At 42.0% G+C, this 11,433-nt stretch overlaps 1 protein-coding gene across 1 annotated transcript in view; it reads left to right on the top strand.

Annotated features, from left to right (window-relative positions):
- Positions 1-3,552: 3,552 nt before the first annotated feature.
- LOC137036202 (globoside alpha-1,3-N-acetylgalactosaminyltransferase 1-like) overlaps positions 3,553-11,433 on the top strand; it is a gene marked incomplete at its 5' end in the record, with an annotated part of 22,166 nt that continues 14,285 nt past the window's right edge. Inside the window, 2 exons of the mRNA XM_067410235.1 lie at positions 3,553-3,596; positions 4,398-4,445. Of these exons, the coding sequence (XP_067266336.1) occupies positions 3,553-3,596; positions 4,398-4,445 (92 nt within the window). The remainder of the gene's footprint in view (positions 3,597-4,397; positions 4,446-11,433) is intronic.

The following is an 11,433-nucleotide window of genomic DNA, read 5'->3' on the forward strand; positions in this document are numbered from 1 at the left end:
CATTTCCTATAACACTAGATATACCTGTACATCAGAACAAGAATGGCATCTACGCTAATATCTGTCTCTCTGCTTATCCTGAGGTTTGCCGGGTGCTGGATCCAGGCCGTATCCAGGTCAGATGGAGAACCTGCGTCTGGACCTGACTACAACGTAGCCCAGGATCCCCGTATCCGCTTACATATATTTATATATAATCGATTTTTAAACTCTATAATAAAAATGTACAATTCAGATTTTGATCTCCATATACATTTACATATATATATATCTTCCAAGGGGTTTTTTCCCTCCTAGGACTTTTTTCCCAGTGCTAGCACGCTGGGTTTTTCTCCTAGGGGGTTTTTTCCACCCCTGGAAGTCAGCCGACATTGGCTTAATGTAGCACCATCTTGTATATGTTACATATTACCACGCTTGTTTGTACAGTTTTAACCACTTCCCTTTTTTTTTTTCTGTGCTTCTAATATGTAAAGCTGCTTTGAAACAATTACCAATTGTAAAAGCGCTATATAAATAAATTTGACTTGACTTGACTTGTTAGCAACAAGTTAAAAAAAGCTTGGTGTAAATTGGATAAACCCTGTAGGAGTAGTAGTATAAAATTCATAGCCTGTTTTTTCAAAAAATTAACATTCAAACCAAAATAGCTGACTTCCTGTTGGTCGGAGCTAATGAATGTAAATTAGAAAATTGTCCGGCTTGATGAGAATAATATATGTACCGAGTTTGGTGACTGTAGGAAAAACTAACCCCCCCACTTTTGACAAAAGGTGGCGCTACTGAGCCCCTCCACCACGCCCATTTCTATGGCTTTGTCCATGTCTACTGGTTGACAATATTGATGTGTGTGTCGAGTTTCATGCAATTTGAAGCATGTTAAGAGCCTCAAAAACACTCAAGAATATTATTACAGTTTGACCTGTTGGCATGGCAACAATATTTCAAATATCAAAAATCCTGTCATAGGTCTACATCTGCTGTGTATTGACATTACACTGATGAAGTTTGAAGCAAATCAGGTAAAAATAAGAGGGTGATCTCAAAGCATTTTAAAAGTGATACACTTCTTGCTGCCATTTGGTGGCGCTATAACTTTGACTCACAATAGTTACATCCATGTGATCAGACTACTACAACCAACACACTCCTGAAGTTTCATAAACATCAATCAATGTATGCAGAAGTTATAACACATTTCCTGTTTCCCTTTTCTCGCCATAAATTCGTTGCCTCGCCACGGCCAAACCGTTTGAGATATCCAAAATCCGTTTGCAATTAAACAACTTCAATGTGTTCGCAACAAGTTAAAAAAAGCTTGGTGTAAATTGGATAAACCCTGTAGGAGTAGTAGTATAAAATTCATAGCCTGTTTTTTCAAAAAATTAACATTCAAACCAAAATAGCTGACTTCCTGTTGGTCGGAGCTAATGAATGTAAATTAGAAAATTGTCCGGCTTGATGAGAATAATATGTGTACCGAGTTTGGTGACTGTAGGAAAAACTAACCCCCACTTTTGTCAAAAGGTGGCGCTACTGAGCCCCTCCACCACGCCCATTTCTATGGCTTTGTCCATGTCTACTGGTTGACAATATTGATGTGTGTGTCGAGTTTCATGCAATTTGAAGCATGTTAAGAGCCTCAAAAACACTCAAGAATATTATTACAGTTTGACCTGTTGCCATGGCAACAATATTTCAAATATCAAAAATCCTGTCATAGGTCTACATCTGCTGTGTATTGACATTACACTGATGAAGTTTGAAGCAAATCAGGTAAAAATAAGAGGGTGATCTCAAAGCATTTTAAAAGTGATACACTTCTTGCTGCCATTTGGTGGCGCTATAACTTTGACTCACAATAGTTACATCCATGTGATCAGACTACTACAACCAACACACTCCTGAAGTTTCATAAACATCAATCAATGTATGCAGAAGTTATAACACATTTCCTGTTTCCCTTTTCTCGCCATAAATTCGTTGCCTCGCCACGGCCAAACCGTTTGAGATATCCAAAATCCGTTTGCAATTAAACAACTTCCATGTGTTCGCAACAAGTTAAAAAAAGCTTGGTGTAAATTGGATAAACCCTGTAGGAGTAGTAGTATAAAATTCATAGCCTGTTTTTTCAAAAAATTAACATTCAAACCAAAATAGCTGACTTCCTGTTGGTCGGAGCTAATGAATGTAAATTAGAAAATTGTCCGGCTTGATGAGAATAATATGTGTACCGAGTTTGGTGACTGTAGGAAAAACTAACCCCCCACTTTTGTCAAAAGGTGGCGCTACTGAGCCCCTCCACCACGCCCATTTCTATGGCTTTGTCCATGTCTACTGGTTGACAATATTGATGTGTGTGTCGAGTTTCATGCAATTTGAAGCATGTTAAGAGCCTCAAAAACACTCAAGAATATTATTACAGTTTGACCTGTTGCCATGGCAACAATATTTCAAATATCAAAAATCCTGTCATAGGTCTACATCTGCTGTGTATTGACATTACACTGATGAAGTTTGAAGCAAATCAGGTAAAAATAAGAGGGTGATCTCAAAACATTTCAAAAAGTGATACACTTCCTGCTGCCAGTTGGTGGCGCTATAACTTTGACTCACAATAGTCACATCCATGTGATCAGACTCCTATAACGAACACACTCGTGAAGTTTCATAAAGATCAATATATGTATTAAGACGTTATAACACATTTCCTGTTTCCTTTTTCTCGCCATAAATTCGTTGCCTCGCCACGGCCAAACCGTTCGAGATATCAAAAATCCCCTGGCAATTTTTAATCATCAGTGTCTTGACTTCATGCTGACCGAGTTTGGTGGCGATCGGATTAATCGTCTAGGAGGAGTATATCAAATTCCAGAGCATGCGTTTTTCAAACAACCCTTAATAGCTGACTTCCTGTTGGCGTGGCGATTAACTTAGAGCGCGAAAGTTGTTCGGCCCGATGAGGTCTATATGTGTACCGAGTTTCATACTAATACGTGCAAGCATGTTTAATATATGGACCATATTTTCAGACTTTTTTCAAGGGGGCGCTGTCGAGCCCCCCTGCCACGCCCGGGTACCAGCCTCTCCGGCGTCCTAATGGCCGCGGATTCCAATGTGTGTGCCAATTTTCAAGAGTTTTTGAGCATGTTAAGGCCCCCAAAAAGCCCCGGAAGACGGAAAAAAAAATAAAATAATAATCCTTAGAAGAACAAGAGGGCCCTGCGCGAATTTTCGCTTGGGCCCTAATAATCCTTAGAAGAACAAGAGGGCCCTGCGCGAATTTTCGCTTGGGCCCTAATAAATAAAAGACATACACAGAGAATTGTAAAAACATACCATAAAAAGGACTAAAAATGGTGCTTCAGGAAACAGCAGATTCATAATAACAATAAAGTAAATAAATAAAATAAAGTAAAGTAAAATAACATAACATAAGAGAAAATTAAGAGAAATCCCTTATTACTGAATTAGAGGAGAATATATTCTGATTATAGACACAATTACACCCAACACTGGCCATGCAAAGTTTCAGTATTATTATAACCACATATCCGTTTCAGATATCCCGAAGAAGACCAAAGAATCCGCCTCAAGTAAGAAGTTACTGTTCATGCACTCACGGAAACACATACTCAAAACATATGCTTACATATTCACAGAAGTATGCATTCATTTATATGCACATACTTTCAGACAGCTTCTGTGCACACACACACTCAAACACGCAAACCTATAGGCTAAACACGTAAATGAAAAAATGAACAAGAATGTACATGTAAATGAACAAGAATGCATGTGGGTCTGGAACGACATGAGGGGGAGTAACTGATGACAGAAAATTAATTTTTGGGTGAACTAACCCTTTAAGCTCTGGGTATTATTTGTTTTTTTTACGCATACTCTAGTGTATGAGCACAGTTAAACGCACAGCCTTGGAAAATATACTTCATCTGACTCATACGCATACACAGGCGTTCTATGCATGCGCAGTTTTGAGCAATCTCTCGCTATGAAGTTCAACCCATGTAAACATCTTTGTGTTCTTTCATGCTGTTGTACGAATGAAGGTACTTTTTAACCTCTTCACACAATCTCTCGTCTATATAAGCCTCCATTGTCGCTGTAGCTTGCATGCGTTCCGGTCTGTTCTGTTTATGCAGTTTTTCTTTGACTACCTTCTGAATCGACACCTCCAGGGCACGGTTGCCACCTTGTGGATAAACTAATTACTGCGAAAACTAAATTAAATGAGCATGTGCGGTGCACGTACAGTACACTCATACTCTTCTGATAATGAAATCGCGTCACGTGCCTGCAAACACATGCAACACACAAACAACAGAAGTTTTATTGCAGAACACAAGTATCCACTGATTGTATCTCTTATTTCTTAGCGGAGAAAGAGAGCACCAGGACAACGTTCAGTTGCAAATACCACAAGGGTGAGTACAACACTTCCTTCAACAGTTTTGCTCTAACTTATTGTGACTTGTGTGTTAAGTTTTAAGAAACAGGGTCTTATTCAGAGCCCAGGAAAAGCACTAACGTATTATTTCCTTCAGCTGAGACACCTCAGTACTGATTGCCATGATGGTTTTGAATTGAATCTGTCATAAAATAACCTGCTGGAAAAGCTCTTTAGCTTCAGTGTTTTGTAATCAGGTTCTCAAAGTATATTAAAATTTGGATTTAGATTTATCTGACAATATATTGATTATCACCTTTAAAAGAATTATCGTATCGGCCAAAATTGTCATATCAGTGCATCCCTGCTGTAAAGGGTTCAAATATGCAAAATATCCTTAAACTGAAGAATCTGCAGGAGCTGGAGGATTTTTCTGAAGAACAGAGCTCAGTTTAACTGCTCAGAACAAACAAGAGACTCATGAACAACCATCACAAAACATAAAAACAGCCGTAGATCATCAGGTAACCACACACAGTGTTAAGAACCAATGGTATGTAAACTTTTAAACGGGGTTAATTTTATAATGGTAATGGCAATGGCAATGGCAATTTATTTATATAGCACAATTAAATACAATCTATGTTGTCCAATGTGCTTTACAATAGCTAAAAACACAGTAAAAACACATCAAGTAAAAAGATATAAAAAGTAATAAATAAAAGACATACACAGAGAATTGTAAAAACATACCATAAAAAGGACTAAAAATGGTGCTTCAGCGTTAAAAGACAACAATAAAAGACAATGTAAGGGTGCTTCAACATGTATTTGTCACAGACACGCCAGGCTCCAGCAATCCAGCAGTCAAGGACTGGATCCTCGAGTGCGGTTGCATATCGCTGCACACGAGGATACCATCGGGCTTAAATGCTTCATCCAGCTATCAATACGCTTCGCCACTCAGATGCAGTCGTGTCTCGAAGAGCACCAGGGTCAGAGCCTTCACAACTCCCTCCTCTGCCGGCCAGAATCCGTCAGCACTTCAGAACCAGCCCATGAACCCATGCAAGTGGAATCATCACAGCTGACTCCAACGGAAAGACAGAGAAGGCTGACCCAGAATCTATGCTTCTATTGCGGATTACCGGGGCATGTACTCTCCTCATGCCCTACACATCCTCCATGTCCCATGGTGAGTGCCATTATCTCTACTCTCCAGACGCAAAAGCCACTCACCACGACTATAACTCTTACTACTGCCGATGTTTCTCTTCCAGTATCCGCCCTCCTCGATTCTGGGTCAGCGGGAAATTTCATCTCTGGCGCCCTCTATCAGCTCAACATCAAGACCAAGAGCACACCAACCTCCTACCAGATCCACTCAATAACAGGCAGACCTGTGAGTAACAGACGAGTCAGCCGCATCACAGAGCCAGTGCAACTTCAAGTTAGAGTGCTACACTTCGAATACATTCAACTGCTGGTTCTGGAGGGTTCCACCGCTGACGTGATACTAGGGCGTCCATGGTTGCAGCAACACAATCCCATCCTCTCTTGGAAAACTGGAGTCCTGAAGTGGGGCGACACCTGCTTTCCCAAGTGTTTCTCCGACCTGCCTGTTCCCAAGTCTCCTTGCTCCAATGTTCTTCCAGTCTGTGCCACTTCAGTTGAAAGTCCCCTCGAGAAACGATCTGTGGACATCCCGTCCTTCAGCGACGTATTCTGCCCCAAGAGAGCCTCCAAGCTGCCTCTACACCGGCCATGGGACTGCGCCATCGACCTGCTTCCGGATGAGTCAGTGCCAAGGGGTTAAATTTACCCCCTATCCATCCCGGAGGAGAAGGCCATGGTGGATTACATTGAGGAGGCATTGGCTCAGGGTAATATAATATAATAATAATAATAATAATAATAATAATAATAATATAATAATAATAATAATAACAATAATATCCGACCATCCACTTCCCCTGCTGCATCCAGCTTTTTCTTCGTGGCGAAAAAGGACGGAGGCTTGCGGCCATGTATCGTTTATCGAGCTCTCAACGTCATCACAGTCAAATTCCGGTATCCCCTTCCTCTCGTCCCAGCTGCCCTGGAACACCTCCGCGGAGCCACTGTTTTCACCAAGTTGGACTTCCGCAGCGCCTACAGCCTGATCCGGATACGAGAGGGGGGCGAGTGGAAGACCGCCTTCGTCATGTCCACCGGCCATTACGAATAGTTGGTCATGCCGTATGACCTGGTCAACGCCACCTCCGTCTTCCAAGACTTTATCCATGAGGTGCTCCGGGAGTTCCTCCACAAGTTTGTACTCATGGACATAGACGACATTCTCATATACTCCCGGAGTATGGCTTACCACCAACGCCACATTGCGGAGGTCCTGCAATGCCTGAGAGACTTCCAGCTCTTCCTCAAGGCTGAAAAATGCTCGTTCCACCAGTCCTCAGTGTAGTTCCTTGGTTATAACATCGACCACAGTGGCATCCGGATGGACGAGGGGAAGGTGGCAGCTATCAAGAACTGGCCAACTCCCACTACTGTCAAAGAGCTCCAGCGTTTCCTCGGCTTCGCCAACTTTTACAGAAGATTCATCCAGAATTATAGTTCCATTACCAGTCCACTTACAAGCCTCCTCTGCAATAAGCCCAAGTCTCTGTCCTGGACTCCATCTGCCACAGAAGCGTTTAACACCTTGAAACACGCCTTCACGACCGCTCCACTCCTGGTGCATCCCAACCCTGACAAGGCCTTCGTCGTGGAAGTCGACGCTTCAACCACCGGAGTTGGAGCGGTATTGTCGCAGCAGCAGGGGAACCCGAGCCGACTCCATCTATGTGCCTTCTTCTCCCGCAAGCTCAACCCGGCGGAGGTTAACTACTACATCGGCAACCGAGAACTTCTTGCAGTCAAGCTCGCCCTTGAGGAGTGGAGGCATTGGTTAGAGGGAGCCCGACACCCAGTCCTAGTCCTAATGGATCATAAGAACCTGGAGTACCTTCAAGCCGCCAAGAGGCACAATCCCAGACAAGCCCAGTGGGCTCTCTTCTTCACACATTTTAACTTCACCATTTCCTACTGGCCGACGACATCAGGAGGTACGTGCAGGGATGCAAGGAATGCGCCATGCAAGGAATGCGCCATGTCCAAGAGCCCTCGCCATTTACCATCCGGCAAACTTCTTCCTCTGCCCGTTCCCAACCGACCCTGGTCACACCTAGGAGTAGACTCCGTGACAGATCTCCCAGCCTCCAACGGATTTACCTGCATCTTCGTCGTTGTGGACAGGTTTTCTAAATCCTGCCGACTCATCCCTCTAAGATGCCTGCCCACAGCTATGGAAACGGCTGAAATTATGTTCAACACTATTTTCAGATACTACAGAATCCCCGAAGACATCGTATCCGACAGAGGACCTCAATTCATCTCACGGGTCTGGAAAGCCTTCTTCTCCTAGGTGTGACCGTGAGCCTCTCCTCGGGATACCATCCGCAGTCAAATGGGCAGACGGAACGCAAGATCCAAGAAGTTGGGCGATTCCTCCGTACCTTCTGCTATGGCCACCAGGACTCTTGGAACCAGTATCTGGGTTGGGCCGAGTACGCACTCCCTCCGCCAATCTACCACCAGCCTGACACCCTTCCAGTGCGTGCTCGGCTACCAACCCCCACTGTTCCCCTGGTCTGGGGAACCATCCGACGTATCATCAGTGGACTACTGGTTCCAAGAGAGCGAGAGGGTCTGGGACTCAGCCCATCACCAGTTACAACGGGCCCTTCTTAAAAAAGCTCCTGCTTACCAACCCGGACAGAAGGTATGGTTATCCACCAGAGATATTCGCATGCGTCTACCCTGCCGTAAGCTGAGTCCCAGATTCACTGGCCCATTCACCATCACAGAGCAGGTCAACCCAGTCACCTACAAGCTACAACTTCTGTACTGTCACAGAAACGCCAGGCTCCAGCACCCTCCAATCACAGCGCACACCTTCCCCGGAATACTAATCACCGTCACCTGCACGTCATCAGCATGCTCATCACCAGCACTACTTAAGACACTTACACAGTCACATTGTCCGGTCTCGTTTGCATCTAAAGACTTACCTGAATGCTTACCTCAAGGACTCCTCTTGCTACTTACCTGTACTCCGTGTACCCAAGCTCTACTCCTCGTCTTCGATCTGGTGTGAAGTGTTGTTTGAAGTCTACTACATTCAGCAAGTATCATCGTAAAATAAAAGCATGGATTACTTTTTCAAAGTTTTTAAAAGAGAGAAATGATTTTACTTCTGATAAAAGTCTGAGCTGGAAAAAACAAGATTTCACAACTGAATTTATCTGCTTATCAAATTTCAGAGATTCATCAAACATAACACCCAAGTTTCTCACCAAGCGCTTCACGCAAGTGGACAAACCACCAAAATTTAATTTAGGAGTAGTAGAGGAATCAGAGGGTCCAAAAATTATAATTCCTGTTTTGCTCTCATTGAAATTCAGAAAATTTGAAGACAGCCAGGCCTTTACATCAGTCAAACAGGTCATGAGAGTATTCAAACAATAAGAATTATGTTTTAAAGGCAGATAAATTTGTGTTTCATCAGTGTAACAATGGAATAACAGCCCATGTTTTCTAAAAATGGAACCAAGTGGAATCATGTATAAAGAAAAAAGAATGGGGGCCAGAATGGACCCTTGAGGGACCCCACAAGATAGCACAGCATTACTAGAGGTATGTTTTCTGATCTTCACTGAAAAACACTGTAAAATAAGATTTAATCCACTCAAGTGCACTGCCCGTGATGCCTGCACACTGTTCCAACCGGGCAATAAGAACAGCATGATCTACTGTATCAAAAGCAGCAGTTAGATCTTAAAGCACAAGAACAGCATAGTCACCTGAATCACAGGTCATTAGTATTCATTAAAAACCCTCAACAAAGCAGTCTCTGTGGAGTGATGTTTTCTAAAACTAGATTGAAAAATTTCAAAAATTGCATTATCAGCTAGGAAACTTTGTAGTTGTTGGAGGACTATTTTCTCCAAGATCTTAGAAATAAAAGACAAATTTGAAATGGGTCTGAAATTGGCTAACACTGTCAGGTCTAAGTTCTGTTTTTGAGCAGTGGGTGCACTGATGCGTGTTTAAGCGAATCAGGTATGATAAAAAATTCTAAACAGCGATTTAACATGATCAGAAGATGAGAGCCAACAACATCGAAGACTTGTTTAAGGAAGAAAGGAGGGATTACATCAGTACAGGAGCCTGAAGGCTTAAAGGGCATATTGCAGGTTAGAGCTTTAGTGATTCAATGTGTAGAAAAATAATGTATGAAATAGATTTTCTTGAAAAAACACGCATAAATACGCTACATAGGCTTCTGGAGAAAATTTTACTACCGCATCTGAAAAATGCCTAATCGGACGTGACGTCAGTGAAGGGAGCGCGATCAATATAAACTATAGGAAAACAATGGATCGCAATGACAGTTCGGATGCTGAGGAAATTGTAAATGCTTATTTATACTTGTATAACTAATCACAGCCATACAATTAGCCTGCTCTGTGGTCAAGAGAGCAGGGACAGGCCATAATTAGACAGAATAACGATCAAAAGAGACAAATTGAGCTGTTGTGTGAGGAGAAGCAGTGGAGAACATGACAGAAACCGGTGTTAGCTTATTACGTTAGGTAACGACATGTGCTCAGATCACAATATTGTACAGATTATTATCATGAATCATGCAATAGCAAAGCTATTGGTCATCTAGGAGTAGGCCTAACTTACTAATTACAGAAACGAATAAACTTTGATCAGGCCTATGTCACACGCGTTAATATCCGTCCACATGTACGTTACGTGATATAGCCGTTTCTCATCACGACTGATTTGGTAGTTAGCAAATGTAATAATCAAACACAAAGCTTAAAATGTGCACCGTAAGTCTTCATCGAGCTGCATCTCTGACGAATCCGTGATCATGTCTCCCGCCGGCGGCCAAACAGTGTTACTGTATGTGTTTCATGTTATCCCTTATTCATTAATTCTGTGTTATGAGTTTATTCCGTGCCCATTCACTGATAGTGTGAGGATGTATATTACGCCGTTATTATGTAGTTGTGTGAACTTGAATGTATATATAAGTTTACATACATGGCATGCATGAAATTGGAGTATTTACATTTGGAGTATTTACATACGTTTTGTGTGAGTGTGAGACTGTATGCATGTGTACATAATTTGTATTCATCAGTGTTGAAATTTATTCAAGTAAAAACGGTGAAGAAGCATAGCGTGTGTAAGTTTATTAATTTAATATAATCATTTACAGAAGTATTACAATGTTGAACTCCCATCATATCGCCAGGATGATAATCCTCCAGTCTAAAATGAACGCGTTTTTCGAAGCACATGCAGAAGTGAAGTCCCGTCTCTTCACCTGCACAAAACAACCCGGCACAGAAGATAGCAGTGTAGTTTTTCTTGTTAGTAAACCTCTGTACTCGATGTCCTGACAGGCTGAAGTTTGTGCAACCTCCACATACACAATAATTTACCATTACGATGATAAATAGAATACAAAAACTACCGAAAACACACTGATTCACGGACGCTGTTCATAAATACCAATATATTCTGCACTGAATCAACACAGAGCTCTGCGAACATCTCCCTGTAGTGACGTAAAATGATTTTTACGGTTTTTACAGAGACCGTCACTTTATCTACTAAATTAATGCCTTTATGTCTCGCAAAACATTTTTAAACCCTGCAGTACCTTTTTGTATGGTATTTTTGTACAACGTTATATATTCATCTCGAAAAAAATGTTAAACCTGCAATATGCACTTTAAGGTGATCTACTATTTCTTGGAGCTGAGTGCAAGTAATAGGGTTAAACTGACTAAAAACAGCAGAACAACAAGGGGGAATTGAGGAATCAGAAGAAGAGTGAGAAATTCCCAGTCTTAGGTCGCTTATCTTATTAACAAAAATTTTAGAAAGTCCTCACACAAAGATGG

Source organism: Chanodichthys erythropterus, chromosome 14 (assembly GCF_024489055.1).
Source record: "Chanodichthys erythropterus isolate Z2021 chromosome 14, ASM2448905v1, whole genome shotgun sequence".
Lineage (NCBI taxonomy): Eukaryota > Metazoa > Chordata > Actinopteri > Cypriniformes > Xenocyprididae > Chanodichthys > Chanodichthys erythropterus.